The following is a 27,984-nucleotide window of genomic DNA, read 5'->3' as shown; positions in this document are numbered from 1 at the left end:
AGGCAGCACTGGGCATATGGTGTTTTCTAGAACATAATTCAGTCTTAAAAATATAAAAGCACCTCAAGAGGAAGATATAAGTAGATGATGAATTCTTGGCTAGACTAATACATATAGATAGGCTCTCGACTCTCTCTCTCTCTCTCTCTCTCTCTCTATATATATATATATATATATATATATATATATATATATTTCTGTATGCCTAAAACAGTGAGATTTATAATATGTTAAATTATAGTATTCCTGAAAAAAAAATCTTTTAGCTGATAGAACAAAATAGTTTAAAAAACTCATTTGATATGTGGAATCGAAGAATAGTTTAGGTAAGCTAAAAAAGAAAAAGAAAAAAAAAAGGAAAGACTTAAACTCTATGCAGAGATGAATAGCTGAACGTCTATGGGAAAGATTGGGCAATTATTCTCAAAGGTTATATCGTATATAATAGTAAATAAATTATATTTCAAGCTAAATAAACTAAAGACAGAAATTTTCTACCTTCTTTAATAGACAGATGATTGTGTATGAATGTATCTGAATATTTATTTGTATGTATAAATATATACACAGTATTTTTAAGTACATTTTTTAGTTTCTATGGCTTTTATATGTTCTCACATTATAGTTAATAAATATTTACAAATATCCTTTAGAAGTAGATAAAATTGTGAATGTAGTTAGTATTAATTGGCATTTATAAAGCAAAGAACATTGTATTTTGTGGATTGTCCTGAATCTGTTGGTATTTTAATGTTAATGCCACTTCCCTAAGAAAAGCTGCCTAGTCATGTGACCCCAACTGAACCATCTCATTTTAATTAGTAAAATAGAGAAAAGCCAGTGACTAGGCGGGTCAAGGGAAGTAGAGAGGGCTTTGAGGTATGAGAAGGTCAGAGGACAGAGGTTAGAGGTCCTGGCAACATGGAGCTTCCTGAGGACAGCTAGACCCAGGTGATATTGATTGGTGTTAAAAAGCTATGAACATTAAAGATTTATGGATCAAATATCTCATATAGAAGGGCAGTTTGTATCTTTGTCTATTTGATGCAATTTTGTTGTGTAGAGGGTTTGTGGATTGAGAGTTAAATATATAAACCAGTATGAAAAGCTATTGGGTTGTAGAGTTGTGTTTGTGGGATTTTGGGGTACAGAAATATCCCGGGACAGAGGCAGAGAACAGGCGGTAGTAAACCACCAAGGGAAGGGAGTTGCGTGGACAAGTCGGGCCATGTTGGTGGTTCAGACCAGGCTCCAGAGGTGCACATGGCTCTGTATCAGGGTTGGGCCTGAGGAGTATGAGGATGTCGTGGGTTCAGATGAGGGTGATAGTAGGAAAAAAGAAGTTGGAGAGAGGCAGAGTAGAGAAACTCAGCATCTCTCTTTTTAAACAGCAGTTTGTTAACTCTTTGAGAATGTCTTATAGTGTATTTTGAACATGTTTACTGTCTTCCCAAACTCTTCCTGTAACTATCCTCTCTTCTTTACCTACACAACTTTGAGTTTTCTACCCACACCCAAGAAGGTGCACTTTTTATTTTCAACTTGTCTTGGGGATGGTGTTTGCTCTGAAGTGTTGTTGACCCACTAGGTAGTATATCACCAAAGAAAATAGATTCTCTCTCTTAGAATCTATCACATGCCAGTAGTGGTGTGATTTAATTCTTATTCCTAGGATCTAGACTGGGAATTTGTCTAGCTTAAACTTGCATAGGTCTTGTGCAAGTGTTCGATTTGCTGTGACCTCATAGGTACAACTCTTCTGTTGTCTCTAAAAGCTCAAGATTTTTAACAGCAAAGTTAAAAAATGTTAGACATGGGCTATTAGAATGAAAACTACAAATGATGCAGTATATATGGAAATCTAACACAGAGTAGTACAGACATGTATTCTGTCCTGGAACTAAATCTAACCATTACTTTTATTGAAATGTTTCAACAGTTTATTTAATGTTTAGTGAAACTTTAAAATAAGTTAATGGTCAAAGAATAATAATTTATTGTGTGTACATTGTGTAGTTGACCATATTCATTTTATACAATGTTTCCAGACATCTATAACATGGACTTAGTCACCAGTAATTTAGGTAGAATAAACTACTCTTGACTATTATAATAAGAGCTAGATGATTCAGATGACTAATCTATAAACTATCACGGACAAGTAAAAATACTGATTTGGTTTTATAGCTTACCTAATATGCAATAATGAAATATATTAATAAGGGATTAACTCAGGAATGAGAATCGTTTTACATCACCAAAAGTGCCACTAACTTTCATGAGACACATCAGTTACTAGTGAGATATATGCAAACTCCCTGTGTTGCAGTCTACTGCTTACATTTCTTTCTAACATATGTGGGTCATATATACATATATAACAAACATTTTAAAGTTGCATCCCAAGGTATGGCTGAGTTTGGCACAATGGGTAGAAAACACAAGTTTAACAGGAATGATCGCCTCTTCTTATCCAAATGCCACATGAATATTTGTTTTTTAATTTGTTTTGTTTTGCTTTTTATTTTTGTTTGCTTTTAATTTATTACAGTGTTCATTGTGATGTTCATTTTAAAAGGAGTATAGCTTTACTCTATTCCCAGCTCTCTCTCAAATGAATGACACTGAGACTACTAGATTTATTCAATCAAATTTATTGCACAATACCTAGGCACTTGTTGATCTTTTTTAATCCTCTAATCTGGCTACTTCCCAGCCAAAATACCCCAAATACTTGCATTTTATTATGGATTTGCTCAACCATTGGCTGACTAGCTTCTGTTGACATGGAAAAGAAAAAAAAAAAAGTAAGTACTGTTTAAACAAACTAGAAACAGGAGATATTTGGAATAAGCATTACAAAGCCATGTCTGGACTGCTACAAGATATGAGGGCAGAGAAATCAGCATTTGAAAAACAGAAGGGTAATAGTTACACAGTCTACAAAATATTATGCCTGTAGTCTATGCTTCTTTATGGACGATAGCATGACATACAGAACAATGAACACAATATGCAATGATCAAATTGGATAATTGGCAAATCAATCACTTGGATTGCAAAGCACTTATTAGTACTGAGAACATTCACACTCTGCTCCCTGATCTGAAATAATCATGCCACCAATTGCCATCTCTAGTTATCCTACAGTGATATAGATGACTAGTCATTCTTCCCTATTCACCAGCTCACCAACACGTTCTCACCATCCTCTCCCTTTCTCACCATCTTCCCTCCCCTTCCTTATATAATGCATTCTTTAATTCCAATTTCTGGTAACTGTTCTGTAAACTCACATTCCTTGTTCAGCCCCCGCTGAAAGTAACGTTCATTGTTTTGTTTGCTTATCATTTATCTGAGAAACAGCACTGTATCAGCATTGTCACAGCATGGAGGGTGGTAAGTAGATATTGATTGATGGAACAGATGCTGATATCAGAAAAGATTCTGGAAATATGATTGCTATCAGAGGTGTGCCAACAGGAGAATCTTCCTGCTTTTGTTTTTTCATTCTGTATAATTAAAGTAATGTCAAGCTAGACACCATGGCACATTCCTGCCATCCCACACTCAAGAAGCTAAACCTGAAAGACCAAAAGTTTTAAGTTAACCTAGGCTCCACTGCATAACCACATCTCACACAGATAAACTGTACTTGGTTTTCCATTAGCTTTTAAGGAAAAACATGATTCTTCATAAATATACTCCTTCAGTTAATGAAAAATGTTGCATTTCCATTGGCAAGGTAGTACTCCATATGAATTATTTTAAAATATTGGTCTCACCATTAATCATGGGAACAGTTTGATAACTAGGAAGCATGATTTTGCTATAGAAAGAGGCATTCAACTATAAATTACTATTGATATTCTCACCTAAAATTGCAAACACTTCAGAGTCCTTCATTCTTACAGTATTTCAACTTTCTGCAGAGCACTCAAAATAAATACCCAAGTCCATTACTTTTACATTCCACCTCAATGCGAGCTATTTAGGAAGAACCGTCCTTCATTGATCTCTTTGTACCATTTTGCTTGTTTCTCAAGATGACTGTGTTTTAGAGTCCTGCTTTCTTACCCACAGAAAATGTTCTACAACAAACAGACATCTCTGCTTTTATACTTCAGAGTATTCTAATGAGATTCAAAAAGATTCTTTCCATGATGATTGGGCGTTTTGTGAGAAAAGCACCTCTAGCCTATCCATGTGCTTGAAAGGTGGGCCAAACCCACTCTAGAAACCCCAACAAGAAAGTTCTCTTCCTAAATCTGAATGAAACCAGTGCACTAGAGGCACATAAGTGCTATGTACTAAGTTTCAGTAAACAGTTATGGTCTAAGAAATACAGTGACCACTCATAGTTTTTAAACCTTTTAGAAATTGAAGGTCCAGAAAAAAAAAAATTGTCATCTTCTTGAAAACTCTAGAAGAAGACAGGTTGTTATCTCTTTTCCTGTCCGTCTTCTCTCTTTCTTTCCCTTTCTCCTCTCCTTTCCTCATTCCTTCTCAGGAGAATATTAGTAACATTTAAATGAGGGTCTTAGCCTGATGTCTTCACTTAACTCTAATTCACTTGTTTAAAGCTTTATGTAGAAATAGAATCCCATTAAGGATTACTTTTTTCAACAACAGTTATGGGTACATATATAAAACTGAGTCCATGGGAATCAGTATTTGATAAACAATTTCATCAGTATTTTCTTCTTGAAATTTCATGGCAGTTTAAATTGTGTGTTTTTATGAACTGCTTTCTCTCATTGCCCGGGTGCTACTCTCCTGGTCTCACAGCAACTGTGATTACTTGCACATTATCAGGACAAGATCAAGCCAATAAAAACTGTGCTGTAGATACAGGGGATGATCCCTCCCCAAACTGAGAAGTTACTGTTAGTTGAAAATTGATGGAAGAGGAGAATCACTCCGAGTTTGCGAACAATGAGAAGATCCTCATACTCTAATGGAAGCTTTATTTCCGTATGGGCAGCACTAGCAAGTTTTTAAAATCATAGAAATTTTGAAAGGACATATCAAATTTAATATGAGGACAGTTAGACAGGACATGTGAGAGAATATAGTTATATTTCACTCTGGGTATCTATGAAAATTTTAAGAAAAAAGAATTTAAAATTATTTTATTTTATGTGTATGGGTGCACCCATAAACATTTTTACATGTTTTTGTTTTTTTCTGCAAGTATGTCTGCATACTGCTACCCGTGTACCTGATGCCTGCAGATTCCAGAAAAGGGCATCAAATTACCAGGAATTGGAATTAAAAATAGTTATGAACTCCCATGAATGTGCTAGGAATCAAATCTAGGTCCTCTGGAAGAGAAGCTAGTATTATTAACTGCTGAACTTAGAATGGAAAAGATAATTCCAAAGAACTCTTTTCAAAAATACAATTTTTAAAAAGAGCATGATGACTATCATTTCATTATGAGACATTTATTCAAAAAGAAACTTCACTTGATATCATCGCTCATTTTCATCTTCATTATTTTTCAGCCAATCAGAGCTGCCCCAAAGGAGCTTTAGCATGCAACTCATCTAACAGCTGCATCCCAGCCCACCAGCGCTGTGATGGTATTGTCCACTGCGAGGACTTCCAAGCTGATGAGTCCAGCTGCTCAGGTACTCCTTTTCCTTTCAACAGTTCTTTGCAATACAAACTGTTATCTAGAACTGAGGCAATAAAATATTAGAAGTGAACCTCTGGAAGAGCAGCCACTTCTCTTAACCGCTGAGCCATCTCTCCAGGCTTGATTTTCTAAATGATTATAGGCATGGATTTACAGTGTGGGTTTGGAGACAGGAAGAATGTTGATATCCTAGATTATTTAAAACTTTATAAATGAGTAATGAACTCTTTATTATTCTATAAAGTGTTCACTAAATAATGAAAGCTAGAAAGCAGGCAGATGGTTCAGGTGACAAAGTTCTATGGATGCAGGCGTGAGGACCTGAGTGTAGATCCCGAGCATCACAGGAAAAAAAAAAATAGGCATGGCGGTTAAAGGTAACTCTAACATCGGGATGACAAAAACAGGGTAGTCATTGGAATTTAAATCAGTGAACCCGTGGTGTCCATGAGATCCTACCTGAAACAAATAGGTTGGAGAGAGATAAAGGAAAACAGCTAACATTTTTTTGGTCTCTACACACACATACAGACCCCCCCACAGACACACACACATGACACATGATACAAGCACCATTTATACTGCATAACACAAAGAATAACAAGATATGATTTTAATTTAATAGAATTTTGGGTCCTTAATATTTAATAATCTATAAACATGGGTTTATAAATTTATTTATTTATTTATAAATAAAATAAATAAACCCTACAATATGTTAGTGTCATTGTGAAATTTCATTCCTTTTCCTAATTTTAATGAGAGAATTAGATAATTTAATGTTATACCTTAGCATAAATATACTAAATCTTAGGTTGCCTTTGAAATATTCTTTATTTTCCTTACCTTGGGGCATTCAGAAAGCATAAGAGATGATAGTGTACATCAGTTTTCCTATGTATTAAAAGTGCTCTAAAACTCCTATATATATTATATAAAACTCTATGGCATAGGCCATTGCTATCTTCATTCCTGAATAATTGAATTTTTATTTCATACAAGCTTTGTTCATAAAATAGTGCTGCGTTAGAGGAAATATAATTCTGACAGAAGCAAAAGAAAATATAAATCAGCAATAGGAGATATATTTGATTATATTTCTTATTAACTTGGAAATATTTTATGTCAAGTGTAGGTAAGAATATATTTTATATATTTAAAGATACACATGAAATAATGAAATATGTAATTTAAGAATAATACAGTTGTAGTTTACAGAAGGCTCATTTATTATGTTATTTTATATTATGATATGAATAAATAATCAGATTTAATTCCACAAAATATATAAAAAATAATTTACAAAAGCTTTATTGGTTCCCATTATTCTATTACTGAGCATCTTAGACCTCAGATAGGTGAACCCCAAATGAAGACCTGTTACTTTGTTTAAAGAGAGTAAAAAAGACTCTGGAGATAGAGATGAATGGAGATTTGGGTCTTGTCCCGCAGGAGCTGATCTAGGAAGACTTAGAGTCCTGCCTGAGCTATGCAATGAAACTTGGCAATAAGTAAATGGAAAAAGGTACTAACAAAGTGGTAGAAATGCACTTCTGTTTTCTGAAATTTGACAATTTGCTTATGTCTATGTGGAGGTGAGATGTTCTTGAGGACATCCATTTATGAGAACCAATCAAACTATACTATTATTCATTGCTTGCTCTGACATGACGTACTATTAAAAATAAGGTCGCAAAAACAGAAGCTTTGTCATGATACACTGAGTGATAGACACACTCTAATTCAGTCAAGTACCCATCACTCACAAGCCACTTACAACGTTCAGGTCACACTGACATGGCTATTAGTATAGAGTGACACAAAGAGCTAGTAAAACCACTGAAATAAATAAAATCCACATTATGCTTTCACTATTTATACTTTACATACTTTGGGATCTTCTATCAAATATGATAAAGATAATACTTGTGCTTGTAAGAATACTTTTAAGACGGATGCATGTTATATATCATGGACATCATACATTTCTATTTTCTAAACACCAGCTTCTTTTATGTTCAGCCTTGCATAGATTTGAGGGGCTCTATTATCCTAGTGGCCAGCACTTCCCATACTGGCCTCACAGCCGATGGTGAGCATCTGACCTTGCACATCTCAGCTTTTAAGTTGGTCATTTGAAAAATCAAGTCCAGACACAGTTCGATTATGTCAATGAATATTTTTAGTCTCCTAGTGGCATTAGAAGGCCATAGTATTTTCACATTGGGATCGCTTATGTGACAGAAAAAAAAATCAAGAATTCCTCGAACTGAAATTAAACTTGAAGTGATTCTTTTAACTATGTGTAGTGGTGGCAGTATGCGAAGTTTGTGCTAAAGTAAGACTATAATTATGGTGATAGTCTTTTGCAAGGAGAATTAAAAAATAACATCAAAATATGAAAGTGTAAAATGAGACATTGCAGGACCAATATATGTGATGTGTGATGATGACATTGAATCATAAAGTGTCACATGGTTTTCAACAGAACAAAAACCCTAATAATTCCCAGCAAGGGTCTTGGAACTACTTCAAGACTCAGAGACATAGGAATCCTTCCAATGGCCCTTGTTGTGGCACCTAAAGATGTAGAAAACAGGGGCTCCAGATAAAATACAGTGTTTTCATAATAGAATGAAAATCAGAGTTCAGATTCAGAGTAACAGAACAAAAATAAATCTAGGTATGGTGGTGCATACTTTTCATCCTATTGCTGGAGAAAAACACCAATTTCTCTTGGATTAGATATTAAGACAGTTAAACATATTATGGTGAGATGTAGGTCCCAAAGATATGTCCTATCTTATAACCAGTATGGATAGTGCTTCTTGAAAAATGACAGGTTATTATATATCTTCTTCAACATCATACACACATAACCCATCAAACACACGAACACATACACGCAGGCATGCACAAACACACGCACACACACACTTTAATAAGAAAGTGTATATGTATATGTATAAGAAAGAGTATCTATCACTAGGGACTTTAAATAGCATTCTCTTTAAGTTTTAAGATGCATACGTCACTTTATATCATAGGCAGATTATTTTTTATACTTCATAATTTTATTAATTTATACTCTTATTGAAAATGTTTTGTTCTGCATCCTTAATGATACTTGATAATTGCTCTTTTTCTTTTTTTTGTGAATATATATATTTTTTTCTTTATTTCTTGGACTTCATACAGTCTGTGAGTTGTTTCTGGGGGAGTACAAGCCTCTGGGGTTAGCCTCCCAATATCAGTGACTGCATATTATGTCTGTTCTTTTGTGACTGGGTTATCTCACTCAGGATGATATTCTCTAGATGCAGCCATTTTCTTAAGAATTTGGTTAAGTCATTGTTTCTGATGGCTGAGTAGTATTCCATTGTGTAAATGTACCACAATTTTTGTATCCATTCATCTTCTGAAGGATATCTGGGTTCTTTCCAGCTTCTGGCTATTATAAATAGAGCTGCTATGAACATTGTGGTGCATATATCTTTGTTGTGTATTAAAGTGTCTCTGGGATATATGCCCAGAAGTGGAATAGCTGGGTCTTCAGGTAGTACTATATCCAATTTTCTGAGGTATCTCCAGACTTATTTCCAGAGTGGTTGTATTAGTTTGCAACCCCACCAACAGTGGAGAAGGGTTCCTCTTTCTCTGCAACCTCACCAGCATCTGTTGTCCTCTGATTTTTGGATCTTGGCCAATCTGACTGGTGTCAGGTGGAATCTCAGGGTTGTTTTGATTTGCATTTCCCTGATGGCTAAAGATGTCAAGCACTTCCTCAGATGTTTCTCAGCCATTCGGTGTTCCTCAACTGAGAACGTTTTGTTTAGCTCTGTACCCCATTTTTATTAGGGTTATTTGATTATCTGGTGTCTAGCTTTTTGAGTTCCTTGTATACCTTGGATATTAGGCCTCTATCTGATGTGGTGTTGGTAAAGATCTTTTCCCATTCTGTTGGTTGCCGTTTTGTTTTCTTGACAATGTCCTTAGTCTTGCAGAAACTTTGCAATCTCATTAAATCCCATTTGTTAATCTTTGACCTTAGAGCTTGAGCCATTGGTGTTTTGTTCAGGAAATTTTCTCCTGTGCCTATGTGTTCTAAGGTTTTCCCTACTTTCTCATCTAATAATTTCAGTGTATCTGGTTTAATGTGGAGATCTTTGATCCATAGACAGATTATTGTGCATATGTTTCATATATTCATAGTACAGAGACTTCACATTCTGGAACTGAAGTAAATAATAAAATATTTGACATTTTCAGAAAAGCAGCTCTGTACATGAAATGACCAAGCTTTAATTAGTTTGTCGTTCTTCGCTAATAACCCAAATAAATTTTGCTAATCCCATTGAGCTTCCATTTCCACATAATGTTATGAGGGCTGAGGAAAACAACATATGCCAAACTGTTTAGATTGTACTTGTCTCACAGCAGGCCTTAGTGCTTATAACTGTAGGAGATAGAATGAGAAGAAGCTGGAGATGCAGTGGATAAGAATGTAGTTAAGTTTCCTGGCCATTCATAGAATTTTTCCAATTCAGAAATGAGTGAGAAGAAATATTTAGTACCTTATTTTACAGCTCTTAGATATAGAAAAAATAACTATAACTCTATCTTCCTAACAGCCATATATCTATCCATCTTCCTGTCTCCCTATATATATACATATATGTGAGGGGGGAGAGAGCTAATGTATAGATCAATAGATCCTTTTAAATGAAAAATATGTAACTTAAATCACAAACTCACATGGGTCATAAGTATCTAATACTAGGTAACACTGAGAGAAAATCTGAGCCTGTATGTCTACCTATCCTCCCAGAAAAATTAGTGTAACAGATGCCACATTCAAACCTCAATTTTATTCAGAGAAAAGATTAGGTACCTAGTTGCGTATTTAAGGGTAAAGGTTGTATCCGTGCTTATACGTGTGCTTTTCTTTGCCCAAAGTAATAAGCCAGGCTGAGAATAAATGTGAATACTCCCACAAACTTTGTTTGGCGATTTGTTATGTTGGTCTCCAGACACAGATCATAATAACCAAGGCTAGAGGGTTGGGCCAGTGAGAGGTCACTAGGCTACAGAACAAGGGGCCTTGTGCTCATTGTAATACACTCTCATGGGTCCTTCCATTATGTTCTTAAAATAATGGCCCTCTTGATTTGTAACAAACCAAATTTATCCCCTTCTCCAATTCATTTAGTGTTCAAAATTTCCAACAGTTTAAAATGGAACTTGTCTGTATTTCAATTAATGATCCGCTATTAATGTATAAAATTTTCACAGAAATAATCTACAACTCTGTCAAAATGTCAACATTGAGGCTAGGGACAGGTCACTGTACAAAATACTTGCTCTGAAAGCCCAGGAGAAGAGATTGACATTAGATAGATAGATAGATAGAAAGATAGATAGATAGATAAATAGATAGATAGATACATACATACATACATACATACATACATACATACATACATACATGAAATGAAAGCATGCTATGTTGGTACACTTATAATCTAAGTCCTGGAGAGATTGGTAGATATCTAATTGGTGATCTCTAGGCTAATTAGAGACAATGCTTCAGGCAAACAATTAAACAACAAATAAGCAAATAAAGACAACAAAGGCATGGAAGATGGTAATGTAGAAAGACACCTGAGCATACCATTTGGCCTCCACGTTCATGCACAAACTCACACTCACACACACACACACACACACACACACACACACACACACACACACATGTGCGCACACGCAAATTTACTGCTACCACTATCTGCCACCAGCAGCAGAATGCCTCTTGCTCTAGTCAGCAGCCATATTCTTTCCCTAGTGCTCTATTGGATACATGGAAGCACATCCCAGTGTTCCTATAGCATCATGTGGGTGAGCAGCTTCATTTATTGTGATCACAGTGAATACTAGTGACTCCAGAGGAAGTTGGTGGTGCTTTTTGTATAAATTATGAAGCCTTAGTGCATCACACTTTCATGCTTGAATTTTTGTTCTTCTGTTTTTTTTTTTTATTATTTATTTCAAATCTGTTCTGCTTAAGGAGAAATATCACTTCAAGGAAAGATGGCCTTTGCTCTCATTCCCAATTCTGTAACCTCACCAAGTGTGGCCAAGATTGGAAAGGTACTACCAGGAAAGCAAATTGTTGAAATATTTTGAAACCGAAAATGACACTTGATAGTAGATACTAAACATATGCTATTTTCAGACTCTCCTGTATCCCCCAGCCTCTTTCCTAATACTATTGGGATGTTATGAGACTGGTCGGACAATCCTCAAACCACTTTTATTCAGTTCTGTTTGTTAATTAACAGTATCTGTATAAGATTTTTTTCTTAAAAAATAATCCTTTATTTTCCCAAGATATGCTCTCAATTTCCATCTCTCTCTCACTCTTTGTCTCCCCCATCTTGTCTGTATCTCTGTCTCTCCATCTTTGTCTCCCTCCCCCCAAAGCTTGACTATCGCCTATTGGTTTGCCTCCTTGGCACCTATATCAGTGACAATAAGGTGATTTAATAAAAAAAATAAATGTTGGTTGAGTATAAAGGAAAGCTTCCAATTCATGCCTCTGACCCACATATCAGACAAGTCACAGAGCTGCAGACTTCAGTGCTGTGGAGATTCACAGAGTGCTTCCCTTTGTGTGTCCCTTAACTACCTCATGTTTCTCTGAGGAAATTTTCTTCCCCATCAATCATTCAACTATGTGAATGAAGCCACAGGCTATCCAGTAGCCCAGCTAGAAACTGGAACATTATTCTTTATTCCTCCAAATAATCAAGAAACTGTTTCAACTTCAGAACCTTAACTAATTATACATTCTTACAACTCTCAACTCTCTGTCCCTGTCTTAGCCTATTCCTTCAGGAAGCAACCATCTCTTTTCTGATTATTACAAAGGACTCTTGACTGGATATGTTTTATTCTCCATTTCCTCTTTACTGGACAGATTGTAGCCAATGTTCCCTTCCTAAGCATGAATCATGCCAAGTCCTTTCTTAAAGTCCTAGCTTCCATGAGCCTACATGCTCTGAGCTTCTGTATATCTGACTTTCATATTATCACAAGTCCAACCATAAGGAATGTTTTCTGTATCACATTTACTTAAGCCTAACAGTCTATGCTTTCAGCACAGAGCATGTGATTTCCAGCAGACATGAATACCAACTCCAAAGGGCAGAGCATTTTGCCAAAGTCCCAGCTTTGTTGCTCCTATCAGTTTTCTATATCCATCTAAGATGCTGCTCTCTGTACAATGCATTTGGTGTTTCTCTTACTCTATTGCCTTCTCAGTATTCCTGGACCACCGTGCAAGCTCAACGCCTGCACATTTTATGAAGTTATCAGTTATATAGCAAATATTCTGAGAAGGCATTCTCAAACATCCCCACCACAATTTTAGAAACATTCTGTTTTGTTCTTCTGTTTAGTAGGAAAAAGTACAGCTACAACAGCCCAAGCATGGTAGAATGGTTTTCTGAAAAAATGACTTTATATATATTTTATACATAAACTATATATAAAAAACGTTTTATATATTTTATATTAACTATATGACTATATATATATATATATATATATATATATATATAAACCCCGATGGGCTAAGCAAACTGGAAATTTTGGGAGACAGAAATGTTGCTGTATTAGGAAAAATAGTGTCAATATATGTAACACGGAGAACAATGGGCAAAAGTGCTTCTGCTGTAGAAAATAGGTGGAAGTACAAGGCTTTAAACAATTTGACCTGTCAGATGAACATCTTAGAAAATAAACATCTAAGGTAAAATAGAAAGTAATGACTGCAATGACAGAACAGTGCCTGGAGTAAATGGGACAATATGAGCTATGTTGGTACCACTCATTGACATAAAGGCAAAGGGATATGTGTGCACAGGAGTGCCAGACCACCCATGCAAAACATTAATCTGCCATCATTCAGAGACTTCTATGATACACATGAGATGGTTCCGTAAACACAAACTTCTAGTGTGGTCGAAAACAGGTCTAGTAGACATCTCAGAAATAAATAGATTGTATCTCATCTAGGGGGAAAATATCTTCTCTTATAGTAAGTCACACAGATACACAAGAGAACAAGAACCAGCTAGAATACCAGGGAGCCCTGTGCAGATTAGAAGTAAGAGATGTTCACATGGTTATATCTAGCTTTTAGTAATCTAGAAGGTGGTTATCCTCAGAAATAGAATTTAATGTAATAGCAAATACCAATATGTCTTCCTTCCTTTCAAGAATGTTTATAATTAACTGTGGCATTTGTGATGTATCTTTTACAGAGTGTCCGACACATTATTGCAGAAATGGTGGTACTTGTGTGATAGAGAATATTGGTCCCATGTGCAGGTAAGAACTTTTTATTTAATTATTTTTAACATTAAGTCAGTCTGCATATTTATTAGTTTCAAGGCTTAAAATAATAGAGAATAAACCAATATATGATTGCCCAGGTAAAAATACTAGATTATAAAACCAATACACAGCTTTCTAATTGTGCAAGATTTAAATGCATTACTATTCTTTCAATAAATATTGAATGTTTGATGCAATTTTAGATGTTTTCAAAATTGTCTCTCATGTGGAATGCAGCATTTTAAAAATATGTATTACCTGTATTTGATGTTTATATGTTTTTAAAAATATTTGTTTGTGTTTGTGAGTCTCATGCTGTAGCCCAAGCTAATTTTGACCTTGCCATAGTCCTCCTTCCTCAGCCTTCCAGGGCTAAGTTTATAGGTGTGAGCCACTATATTTGCCTCAAAAGAAGTTTTTCTGATACAGTTATCTAATTTCATATGACTCTTATTGTTCCTACTTAGAGATTCAGTGAGTTTAGTGTAATGTCTGTAATTCTACTATCTTTTTATTTCAAATCTCATGTTTGACTCTCCTAATAAGAAAGAATAAAATCAATTCATACATAAGCTATCCTCTGACTTGCTGATCTGAGAAGAATAAAGGTACAGATAAGGAATACATTTGCATACTCAGAGCAAAAATAAACAAAAACAGGTCTTGTGTGTTCTTCTGGGAATTGGTCACACTGCATATTAAAGATTTTGTATTTATTTTTTCTTCATCCTGTAGGGAATTGTGCAAAAAGTTTCATAAACTCCAAAGGAAATGACACATATTGCATTATCTTTGTATTTATTACATTTTAATCTAGTAGAACACTTGATATATTACTTGCATATTGAAAAACCTATTGAAGATGGATATTCAAATTATAATGAAGCACATAAATATTTAGAAAACACTCATCAATAGCTATATAAATTCTGAAAAATTTCGAGTAGCACTCATATCATTGAATAAGTACTTCCTTTCTGTCTCCTAAAGGAGATTATGGATCCGTGCCCTTCATTTTAGACTTACTGGCTACAGAAGAATTCTAGGGTAGGGTAGTTACTATAGAGTGACTGATCTCGAGAGTCTCTAACAACAACAAAGGTCATGAGTGTGGGAAAGCTGTTTTGTGTGCTAGGTAGCAAAAGAATGGGTGGGAGATTGTGGAGTTATTATAAGGATGCTCATAATACATGTACAACATTGTCAAAGAAAAAAACTCAACAAATTCCTCAAAAACAAAACAAAACAAACAAGCAAAAACAATAAGAGCCTTAGATCAAATAGCTTAGAGAGTAAATTTACTTTTATAGCTAGGACTAAGAACCTGAGTATGATCAGAGTGGATTTTGTTAACTTCCCAAATAATCAGTAAATCATTATGTTGGATTGAAAAAAAGATGTGATTTGCAACCTGGACCCTGAGATCCACATGGTGAAAGAAAAGAACTGACTCTCTGATGTGGTCCTCCTACCTCCATATGCTGCAGCAGCACATATGAGCCCAGACAGAAGCCTGGGCACTCTACAGCTAACATATATATCTATTTATCTATATCTTTCTATACATCATAAAATAAAATTGTTTAAATACACTTAATAATAAACTTTATTATTCACTTTAGATATGGCTTTAACATTGATAAAACTGTATTTCAAGAGCATTTCTTAAAATGTTTTGTCTCTTAAATCTATTACATTAATATCACATGTCAGGATTATACTTTTCCTCATATTGTTTAGCATGGAAGTTTAACATAAAATATTATTTTATGCAGAGATAGTATGCATACTATTCATTGCTAAAATCCCCCCAAATGTGAATGCTGCCATATGATGTTTATTGAACAGCACCTAAGTGGATGAAGTCTTTTAATGCCAACTGTTTACAGTAAGGCAATTTGCAGTGCTGTGCTTATCAACCCTGTGGAGCTGGAAAGCTCACTGGCTTTAGATATTCTCAGCTGAGCAAGCAAAGAACTTTGCGTTCTTGGCAACCTCCTCAAGTACTTAACTAACTTTAGCAATTGAAATCCAGATAGAGAAGCACTAAATTTTTTTTCTCTCAAATGCAAAGCTCAAAAGTGAAGGACATGCTATGATGGAAGACAGAGATGGGATTTCAGGAACGAAAGTGATGGAGCAAAATTTAAGTGTACTGCCAATGAGATCCAAAATGTATATGCACATATTGCTAGTGAATCAAAAAGTATTTTCAAAAAATAACAATAAAATAATGATTATGAGTAAATTTCTTATGATTTATTGTTATCTACTTTTTAAATAATAGTTTTACCTTTGACATTATATTGTAATAATATATTTTAATAGTGTGGTTTGTACATGTCTTGTGCATGTGTCACAAATAAGTAGATAGTGCCTGATCTAGTGAAAAAAAGTTTCCAATAGCAAGTAATTTAAGCAAGCACACTAAAGACATTAGTCCATCCCAGAGAGCAGGGGCCATAGTCAAGTGCTCAAGTTGAGTATAGGAACATGGACAGAAAAGGAAGAGAGCTAGAAGTCAACATCTGATGAAATTGCTTGGTAAACACCAACGAGAAAAAATACATTTAAATTATTATAACTATAATTATGATATTCAACTTAAACACAAGACTATGTCAAAATAAGGAATATATATGTAATGTAATTTATATTTTAAACAAGAAACAAGCCAAGAAGAAAACTGAAAAATAAGGAAAAACATAAATGAAAACAATTACTATATATATGTGTGTGTGTGTACAAATCATAGAATAAACTCATTTTAATAAAAACATACTGTAAAATTAAAATTCACACTCTAAAATTCTAAAGCAGGCAAAAGTTTTCATGTAGCAAATACTATAATAACCAAATAAACTAGACAAAAAATTCTCAAATACTCAAAATACGTCATTCAAAAACACTAAAAAGAAATGAATACTGCACATACGCATGTTGTGTTTTGCCTTTTACTGTTCATTGTAATCCTAAGTGTGCACTACCAAGACCTAGAGTCTACATGTCGCTCCTATGACCCTGACTCCCAGTTAATTCTGATTGGTAAGAAGCCAATATCTAATAGCTGAGTAGAAGAGACATAGGTAGGGTTTTGCAAGCTTTGGGATAAAAGAAGACTATGAGAAGAAGAAGGTATAGAAGAAGAGAAAGAAGTTGCTATGGGCTAGTTGAGCAATAAAAATATGGCCCTGAGGGCTAGCTGTTGAAGTTAAGAGAATCCTATATGAAACATAATAAACAGTAAGTAATAACTCAGGAGTATCAACTACAAAATAGACACTAACAACATGAAGGGTGGACAACTACCGAACTCTTGTGTTATTGAAGACTTATTAAAAATATAAAAACTATAAGTGTATCTTTCACTCATGACCCCAATAACCAGGCAGGGCTTTAACCTCAGGCCAGCATTTAAATATGATTTTTTACAATATATACAGCAAATCTACTCTTATCATTTTACAATTTTTATTACTTTGTCATTGCAAAGACCCATGGACAGTGTGTCTAAAGTGATCACTTGCTTGACTACATAGTAATCTGTAATAAAATTCTGGAAATTATTGTTTGGACTATTGATTTTTTTAATAAAATGTCATCAACAGAAAAATAGGAAACACTGACTTAGGCCGTGTTATGTAATCGTACATTCAAATGCCTCTTAATCTTGCAATTTATACAACAAAATGAGCTAGGAAGATGAGTCACCATGTAAAAAGATGTGTGACATCCTTAGAGCCTGAGTCCAATCAGTGAAGAGAATCCACAGAATTGTGTTTTCCTCTAAATTTCACATGCATTGTTACACTATTCTCACCACACATCACATGCACGCACACAGACAGACAGACAGACACACACACACACACACATACACACACACACAAATACCTAGATTTTATAACAATAAAAGGCAACACCATGACTCCCCCTTTATCATCTGTAAAAATTGGTAATGTACGAGGTTACATCATGTTTTCTCATTGATAATAAAGATCATAAATTTTATCATCTTTTCATCATCCATACACAACACCTACCTGATGTGGCAACAGCTGTTTAAAGAATGAGCCAATCAAAGAATAAATGAATCAATGAGTGAATGAATGAATTTCATTTATGCATATAAGCCCATTTATAAATTCACCGAAAATATCATTATGTTAGAGTATGTTCTCCAAGAATTGAGGTACAAACTCATTGTGAGATCATTAGATATAACAGATGAAATTCTGGGCAATTTCTAAGTCGGTAGAAAGAGCATAATGAGAATAAGCACATGATGTGTTTATTATGTGATCAGAAATTACTACTTTGTCCCCATGACAGAAGAGGGTGCTCTTAAACTAGGAATATCAATCAACCTCAGCCGTCTGCCCTAGGCCACAACGACAATACCAATTTTATTTCTTCAATTCCACTGTTTAAAAACTCAATTTAGGAACACAGCCCCCTCTCTTCCTTTACCCATGTTTTATTGTAAAAAATAACAAGGAGCAGAAAAAAATGAAATGAAAACAAACTACTCTAATTTCAAAGAAAATGAATCCTTTCACACATTTTGAATTACTTAAATGTATGCCCACACACCACTTTAAGTAGGCTATTCAAAGTCCGTGTATAAAAATAGACAACCAATATTAGAAATCAATTGAAACAAAATGAAGTTATTTGCATCAACTGAATTGTTAGAACTGTAAAAAATACATTAAAAATAGAAAAATAATCAGTTCTTAAGCAATTTTAAATGCAATTTGAATTTAAATGAAAATTTAAAGATAAAAATAGTAAGACCCTTTCTAGGGAGGAATTAGCCAGGAGCAAATAACATTAAGTAAAGAAGAAAATAGTCAGAGGAAGAAGAAGAGGAGGTAATAAAACACCCTGAAGTAACTGCAGAGGAAACAGAACATACACAACTAACATTTAAAAACATATGACTGGCCTTTGGCAGTAAGATTGAACACCGGGGATCATGGGCTCTTGGTGAAATGCAAGTATTGGCTAGAGAATCAAGAGCTCTGATATCAAGAACAAGTAAAGATGGTATGCTCCAGAAGAGAGGAATATACTTCCTCCTCCAGCTCTTTCTTCTCTCCAGTGGCTCTGATGATGCCAAGTTTCCATGATAAAGATAAGTCTTTATTACTTAGAAACCTCCTGACTCAAAACACTCTTACAGATACACCGAGTTGTTTGTTGGTGTGCATGCTTTTAAAAGCCAATTTAAAGAATCTCTTAACCTTGTTTGTTAATGTCATATTGAAGTCTATTGTTTTCTGTAATAACTACAAATTAATATTTTTAAATGCCTCATATTCATTTACATTTTAAGAAAACTTTTTTCTATAAGTTTTTTATTGCTAAACACTAAAATAGCATTTCCCAAAGGACTATTCAAATTATTATAACTAAAAATTAGCATGAGCATATGAGATGACATAAATGCTTGCCTAGGAAACATAAGCTATACCAAATAGTGAGCTATGGGGCTGAGGAGTTATTGAAGATCATTAATTGTGCCAGGAGTAGGAACAATCTCACCTACGGTGATCTAAAGGGCAATGAAAAATGCCTAATAGTCACAGGAAGTATTATGCAAGTGTCTTTTCTTTTTTTCAAATAATAAAATTAATTTTCTAGAGAATATATTGTTGTGAAAATTGCATATAAGTAGCATATAAGAGTTTTGATGAGTCTGTGGAGTTATTACATAAGTTTTACATGTGCCTATAGGATACATAAAATTATATCTAATTTAGATGTTAGAAAATTGAGACAGTAACAGTATAAAAGAAATGTTTCTGCTGCTAAGAGTACTTTCTGTTCTTGTAGTAACCAAGGCTAAATTCCCAGGATCCAGGGATATGAGGACATGAAAACAGATAAAACACTCATCTATATAAAGCAACATTAAATATTTTAAAATGATATGGTGAATTTAAATAATTTCCTTGAGGCAAAAACAAACAAGCAACTATTTTTTTCTTTTTTGTAAAACAACTTTATTTTACAAAACAAATATAAATGTACAGGTTTTAAACATTTTTTGCTTAAAATTATACATTTTTTGTCAGTACCTTTTTTCAGATTTTAACATAATTTTTACATAAAACTATATGAATATATTTTTTTAGTCAGTACTTGATTTTTTCAAGGTTTGATTGTATGCCTTGAAAACTTAATAGTTACAATGAGCTAAAGTACATGTAAAACAAAATGTAACATGGAAATAGTTAAAGTTTTCTTGTTTTGTAAATATTTTTTTTGTTTTGTTTTGTTTTCTTTATTTCTTGGACTTCATACAGACTGTGAGTTGTTTCTGGGGGAGAGCAAGCCTCTGGGGTTAGCATCCCACTATCAGTGACTGCATATTATGTCTGTTCTTTTGTGACTGGGTTATCCCACTCAGGATGATATTCTCTAGATGCAGCCATTTTCTTAAGAATTTGGTTAAGTCATTGTTTCTGGTGGTAGAGTAGTATTCCATTGTGTATATGTACCACAATTTTTGTATCCATTCATCTTCTGAAGGACATCTGGGTTCTTCCAGCTTCTGGCTATTATAAGTAGAGCCACTATGAACATTGTGGTGCATATATCAATGTTGTGTATTAAAGTGTCTCTGGGGTATATGCCCAGAAGTGGAATAGCTGGGTCTTCAGGTAGTACTATATCCAAATTTCTGAGGTATCGCCAGACTAATTTCCAGAGTGGTTGTATTAGCTTGCAACCCCACCAACAGTGGAGAAGTGTTCATCTTTCTCCCCAGCCTCGCCAGCATCTGCTGTCATCTGAGTTTTGGATCTTGGCCAATCTGAATGGTGTGAGGTGGAATCTCAGGGTTGTTTTGATTTGCATTTCCCTGATGGCTAAGGATGTGGGGCACTTCCTCAGATGTTTCTCGGCCATTCGGTGTTCCTCAACTGAAAACGTTTTGTTTAGCTCTGTACCCCATTTCTTAATAGGGTTATTTGATTCTCTGGTGTCTAGCTTTTTCAGTTAGTTGTACACCTTGGATATTAGGCCTCTATCTGATGTGGTGTTGGTAAAGATCTTTTCCCATTCTGCTGGTTGCCGTTTTGTTTTCTTGATGATGTCCTTAGCCTTACAGAAACTTTGCAATCTCATTAAGTCCCATTTGTTAATCTTTGACCTTAGAGCTTGAGCCATTGGTGTTTTGTTCAGGAAATTTTCTCCTGTGTCTATGTGTTCTAAGGTTTTCCCTAATTTCTCATATAATAGTTTCAGTGTATCTGGTTTAATGTGGAGATCTTTGATCCACTTACACTTGAGCATTGTACAAGGAGATAAGAAAGGTTCTATTTTCATTCTTTTGTATGCTGAGTGAGAGAGGGACCTCACCATTTCTTGAATAGGCTGTCCTTTTTCCATTGAATGTTTACTGCATCTTTGTCAAAAATTAGGTGACCATATACATGAGGGCTCATTTCTGGATCTTCTATTCTATTCCATTGATCCACATGCCTATTTCTGTACCAGTACCATGCAGTTTTCAGCACAATTCCCTTGTAATAGCTTGAGGTCAGGGATAGTGATTCCCGCAGATATTTTTTTGTTGTTGAGGAAGCATTTCGCTATTCTACGTCTTTTGTTATTCCATATGAAATTGCACATTGATCTTTCCAATTCCATAAAGAACTGGATTGGAATTTTGATGGGGATTGCATTGAATCTGTAGATTGCTTTTGGTAAGATGGCCCTTTTTAAGATGTTGATCTTTCCAATCCATGAGCATGGGAGATCTTTCCATTTTCTGAGATCCTCCTCAATTTCTTTCTTTAGATGTTTGAAGTTCTTGTCATACAGGTCCTTCACTTACTTAGTTAGAGTCACACGAAGGTATTTCATAGTTTTTGTGACGATTGTGAAGGGTACCTTTTCCCTAATTTCTTTCTCCACATGTTTGTCCTTTGAGTATAGGAAGGCTACTGATTTGTTTGAGTTAATTTTGTATCCAGCCACTTTGCTGAACTTGTTTATTAGCTGTAGGAGTTCTTTTGAAGTCACTCAGGTACACTATCATGTCATCGGCAAAGAGTGATGTTTTTATCTCTTCCTTTCCAATTTGTATCCTCTTGATCTCCTTTTGCTGTCTAATTGCCCCAGCCAGGACTTCCAGTACTATGTTGAATAGGTAGTGGGAGAGTGGGCAGCCTTGTCGAGTCCCTGATTTTAGTGGGATTGCTTCAAGTTTCTCGCCATTAAGTTTGATGTTGGCTGTTGGTTTGCTGTATATTGCTTTTATTATGTTTAGGTATGGGTCTTGGATTCCTGTTTTTTCCAGAACTTTTAACATGAAGGGGTGTTGGATTTTGTCGAATGCTTTCTCAGCGACTAGTGAGATGACCATGTGATTTTGGTCTTTAAGTTTGTTTATATGGTGGATTACATTGATGGATTTCCTTATGTTAAACCATCCCTGCATCCCAGGAATGAAGCCTACTTGGTCATGATGAATGATCGTTTTGATGTGTTCTTGGATTCGGTTTGCAAAAATTTTGTTGAGTATTTTAGCATCAATGTTCATAAGTGAGATTGGTCTGAAGTTCTCTTTCCTTGTAGGGTCTTTGTGTGGTTTAGGTACGAGGGTTATTGTAGCCTCAAATAATGAGGTGGGTAATATTCCATCTGATTCTATCTTTTGGAATAGTTTGGCGAGTATTGGTGTTATATCCCCAATAAATGTCTGATAAAATTCTGCACTGAACCCGTCTGGACCTGGGCTTTTTTTGGTTGGGAGGCTTTTGATGACTTCTTCTATTTCTTTAGGTGTTATAGGGTAATTTAGATGGTTTACTTGGTCCTGGTTAAACTTTGGGACCTTGTATCTGTCTAGGAATTCGTCCATTTCCTCCAGATTTTCCAATTTTGTGGAGTATAAGTTTTTGTAGTAGGATCTGATGATTTCTTGAATTTCCTTAGTTTCAGTTGTTATGTCACCACTTTCCTTTCTGATTTTGTTAATTTGGATACTCTCTCTTTGCTCTCTAGTTAGTCTGGCTAGGGGTTTATCAATCTTGTTGATTTTCTCAAAGAACCAACTCTTTGTTTTGTTGTTTTTTTAATGGTTCTTTTTGTTTCTATTTGGTCTATTTCTGACCTAATTTTGATTATTTCTTGCCCTCTACTCTTTTTGGGTATATCGGCTTCCTTTTGTTCTAGGGCTTTTAGCTGTGCTGTCAGGTTGCTGATGTGAGCTCTCTCCAGTTTCTTTTTGGAAGCACTTAGGGCTATGAGTTTTCCTCCCAATACTGCTTTCATTGCATCCCATAGGTTTGGGTATGTTGTGTTTTCGTTTTTGTTGAATTCTAAAAAATCCTTAATTTCTTTCTTTATTTCTTCTTTGATCCTGCTATCCTTTAACAGAACGTTGTTTAGTTTCCATGTGTATGTGGGCTTTTTGTTTTCTTTGTTGTAGTTAAAGACCAGCCGTAGACCATGGTGATCTGAGAGGATGCATGGGAGTATTTCAATCTTCTTATATTGCTGGAGGCTCGTTCTGTGTCCAAATATGTGGTCAATTTTGGAGAAGGTGCCATGGGGTGGTGAGAAGAAGGTGTATTCTTTTACTTTAGCATAGTATGTTCTGTATATATCTATTAATTCTAGTTGGTTCAAAGTCTCTGCTAGTTTTTCAGTGTCCTTGTTCAGTTTCTGTTTCCCTGATCTGTCCATTGGTGAGAGTGGGGTATTAAAGTCTCCCACTATTATTGTTTGGGGTGAAATGTATTTTTTGAGCTTTAGTAGGGTTTCTTTTATGAATGTGGGTGATTTTTTTATTTGGAGAATATATGTTAAAGATTGAGAGTTCCTCCTGACAGATTTCCCCGGTAATGAGTAAAAAGTGTCCTTCCTTATCTTTTTTGATAACTTTTGGTTGGAAATTTACTTTATTCGATATTAGAATAGCCACTCCAGCTTGCTCTTGGAGCTGTTTGCTTGGAAGTTTTTTTCCCACCCTTTTACTCTGAGATAGTGTCTGTTTCTGTCGTTGAGATGAATTTCCTGTATTCAGCAAAAGGCTGGATTTTGTTTATGTATCCAATCTGATAGTCTATGTCCCTTTATTGGGGAGTTGAGACCATTAATGTTAATAGATATCAAGGAATAGTTGTTTCTGTTTCTTGCCATTATTGCTTTTTTGGGTTGAGTTGTGTCTGTGTTTTTTTCTTCTTATAATTTTCTTGTTTAGGGGTTTTCTTGTTTTTACTATGCTGTATTTTCCCTCCTTGTATTGGGTTTTCCACCTATAATTCGTTGTAGTGCTGGGTTTGTTGTCAGATATTGTGTGAATTTTGATTTGTCTTGAAATATCTTCATCTCTCCATCGATGGTGATTGATAGTTTTGCTGGGTATAGCAGGTTGGTCTGGCACTTGTGCTCTCTTAAGGAGTGCATGATGTCTGTCTAGGCTCTTCTAGCTTTCATAGTCTCTGTTGAGAAATCGGGTATGAGTCTGATTGGTCTGCCTTTATATGTTACCTGACCTTTTTCCCTTACTGCTTTTAGTATTCTTTCTTTACTTTGGGCACTTGATGTTTTTACTATTATCTGTTGGAAGTTATTTCTTTTCTGTTCCAACCTATTTGGAGTCCTGAAGGCTTCTTATATGCTCGTAGTCATCTCATTCTTGAGGGTAGGGAAGTTTTCTTTTATGATTTTGTTGAAGGTATTTACTGTGCCTCTTAGTTGATACTCTTCTCCCTCTTCTATTCCTATTATCCTTAGGTTCGGTCTTCTCATTGTGTCTTGGATTTCCTGGACATTTTTGGTTAGGAGCTTTTTGTTTTTTGCATCTTCTCTGGCTGTTTTGTCTATGTTTGCAATGTTGTCTTCTGCCCTTGAGATTCTCTCTTCGATCTCTTGTAATCTATTGGAAATGCTTGCTTCTGTGACTCCTGATTTCTTTTTTTGGTGTTCTGACTCAAGGGTTATCTTTTTTAGCGTTTTCGTTATTGTGTCAATTTCTGTTTTAATTTCCCTCTTCCATTCCTTTATTTCTTTGGTTCTGTTTTCCTCTAGTTCTTTGAGTTCTTTGAGTGTTTTTCTTGTTTCTTCTTTAAAAACTTCTGAATCTTTTTGTTTTTCCTCCCTTTCTTGTTTAAGTATCTCTATCAGCGTCTAGAGGTATGATTTCAGGTCTGTGTCTTCTTTTTCTGGAGTGTTTGGAATTCCGATGTTTGCTGTTATGGGAGAGTTGGGTTCTGGTGTTGCTAAATTGTCTTGGTTTTCTTGGGATATACTCTTTCTCTTTCCTCTTGCCATTCTGTTGTCAGTGACATGTTCTTGCCTTTCCCTTGTCTCTGGTCTGTGACCCTGGTTCTCCACTGGTCCAGGTGTCAGATGGGCCAAGCCCTGTTTTATGCCCCAGAGTCATCGGGTGTGAGTAGAAGTTCCAAAGTTCTGTTTCTTGTTGCTGGATCAGTCAAGGCAGGGCTGGGCAAGTTAGGGTGTGCACTTTCCGTGTGCCCTTCGCAGAGATCTCTCTGCTCCCCTGCACCCTTGGTCTCCCACTCACCAGTTGCTCAGCCTCTATGAGTCGCCGTTCCGGGTGGCAGATGGGCCAGGCTCAGCTCTGCATCCTGAAATCGCCTCCGGGTGGAAACAGAAGTTCTAATTTTCTGTTCCCAATCGCAGGATTGGGCAAGGCAGGGCTGGGCAAGTTATGGTGTGCACTTTCCATGTGCACTCCACAGAGATCTCTCTGCTCCCCTGCAGCCCAGGTCTCCCACCCACCAGTTGCTAAGCCTCTATGCGCCACCGTTCCGGGTGGCAGATGGGCCAGCCTCCTCTCTGCGTCCTCACAAACAAGCAACTATTGACATTAATGTCAGTATTGTTCATATTCGAGCCTATGTCTTTGAGGCAGAATCTATGACTGTAGGGTTTTAACTGTATGGTACCTTTCCTCTTTCCAAGTTTAGTCTGCGGTTTCTAATTCTAGAATGCAAGGTTCTGTGAGTGTAGATTTTTATCCAATTTCTAAAATGAGCTAAAATACATTGTTTTAAGTTATATGCTGGCCTCGAGCCCAAAGAGTACTTCCACTCCTGTAGATTTGCATGTGACATTATTAGTTAAGAACATTCAGAAGTTTGTTCTAGCTCTAATCAGCATGTTAATTGTCTATCTACTATTGTCTTGATTTTCTCCATAGCAACACAGCATGTTTCTTTACAAGTTGATATACAAAACCAGTCAACAAAACCTAAGACCATTGCCTGGGTTGCTATTTTTTGAAACTCAGTGTACATGTGCTTAAAGATTAAATATATAGCCATAGCTACAGGAAAGTGTTGCACTTGAAAACAATTGGACTCTTAAGAGGTCAATTTGGAGAAGCAAACACTTAGACATTTTGAAGTAAGCTTCAGGGCAGTGTAGGTGAACTTTATTTCAAATCTAATGAATAGAGAAGACAGCATCATAGAGAGATAAAGATTACCAAGTTAACCAAGTGGGAGTCAAAGATGCCCTTAGCTTTCAATTTTTTTGTACTTTCATCTTAAATACTGGAAAAAATAATGATTATCATTAAAAATATATTGTATTCTTGGAAAGATTAACAGAGCGTATGAAAGTGTTATCTTGATAAGTGTGATATCCATGCTAGGTAATGTACATATTAAATAGGTGGATTTCTACACTTGACAATGTATACCTACACAAAAATATCATGTTCTACACAGTAAGTACATACCATCTTAACTTTCAACTTAAAGATTAATATTTTTAATGAAAATATTTTGTGCAAAATTATAATAAATGAATATCTGCCAGGGATTTAGATTATTATTCACTCAAAAAGTTTTACCCAAAGTGGTAAGCAAGAAAGATGCAGGTGCTGAACATAAAGAAAAGCCACAAATATTTTGCAGATATTGATAGCCTATGCAAATTAGAGTGAGAAAATAGTGTGGCATGGTAGCTAGACACGAGATAAATAAATCAGACTGGGCTGTGTTTGAGATTGGCTCTAATGCTTTGATTTAATCAAAAATCTGCTTGTCCAAATGCTAAGGGTCCTTGTCCTCAGTTGGTTTTTGATCAATCAGTAAAGATGCCAATTACCAATATTTGGGCAAAGAAAGATGGAGCAGAAGCCTTAGAGTCACACAGACTCTGAACTGGGAAAAGCAAGACAGAACATCACTATGATGCAGTGGAAGATGGATCAGATTTAGAGCTGCAAGAGAGTGCCAACCAGCCATGTAAAATGTGGGTAATGGATACTGTCTGCTTCCTCTGTTGGGTCTGGGGTAGGAGACACAGGATTAGAACTGCTCAGCCATTGAGTAAGGTAGCATATAAAAATTAGCTATTGTGTGAGTGTCTTTCATTCCTGTATCCAGGAAACTGCTGGGCAGGTATCTAGAGGAGCATTACCCACTGGAAGCATAAAGCTGAGTACTCAAACTTCACACTGTAGGACAGAGTTTCAAAAATAATAGTAATAATTGAACCAGAAAACTGTGGGAGAGTCTGTTCAGAAGCTGGAACAATATCATAATACATACTCTATTCAAAGATGATAAACAAAAGCACAGTTAACCAAACCAACAACGCTGAAAGTGCAAACACAGGAATTTTCAAAGATAACTTCAAAAACAGATGGGAAACAGTTGTGCAAATCACTGTCCAATACTATCAGAATTCAGTTTCTAACAACTGAGGGTTAAAGAAAATCAGGTCATCGAACTGATTAAATCCAATTAGCACTCTGTGTCTGTCTTTGCTTCTTAAAATGAAACAAAGCAAGAAAAGAGTTAAATACTCACCTGGAAACTTAAGCATAAAACTTAATAATTAGTAAAACCATGTATAAAGTCAGAACTTTGCAATAAACACTATGAAGATTAAAATGAACAGATAAATAATTATGCAAACAAAATATCTACTTGTAGATAATCCAAGAAATT

The 27,984-nt window shown here is 35.4% G+C and overlaps 1 protein-coding gene across 1 annotated transcript in view; it reads left to right on the top strand.

Moving 5' to 3' along the window:
• MALRD1 (MAM and LDL receptor class A domain containing 1) overlaps positions 1-27,984 on the top strand; it is a gene marked incomplete at both ends in the record, with an annotated part of 691,362 nt that overhangs the window by 566,370 nt on the left and 97,008 nt on the right. Inside the window, 2 exons of the mRNA XM_080918486.1 lie at positions 5,508-5,633; positions 13,966-14,032. Coding sequence (XP_080774612.1) covers positions 5,508-5,633; positions 13,966-14,032 — 193 coding nt within the window. The remainder of the gene's footprint in view (positions 1-5,507; positions 5,634-13,965; positions 14,033-27,984) is intronic.

This window comes from Micromys minutus, assembly GCF_963924665.1.
Source record: "Micromys minutus genome assembly, chromosome: 6".
In the NCBI taxonomy this organism is placed as follows: domain Eukaryota; kingdom Metazoa; phylum Chordata; class Mammalia; order Rodentia; family Muridae; genus Micromys; species Micromys minutus.
This window is presented reverse-complemented; position numbering and strand designations above follow the sequence as displayed.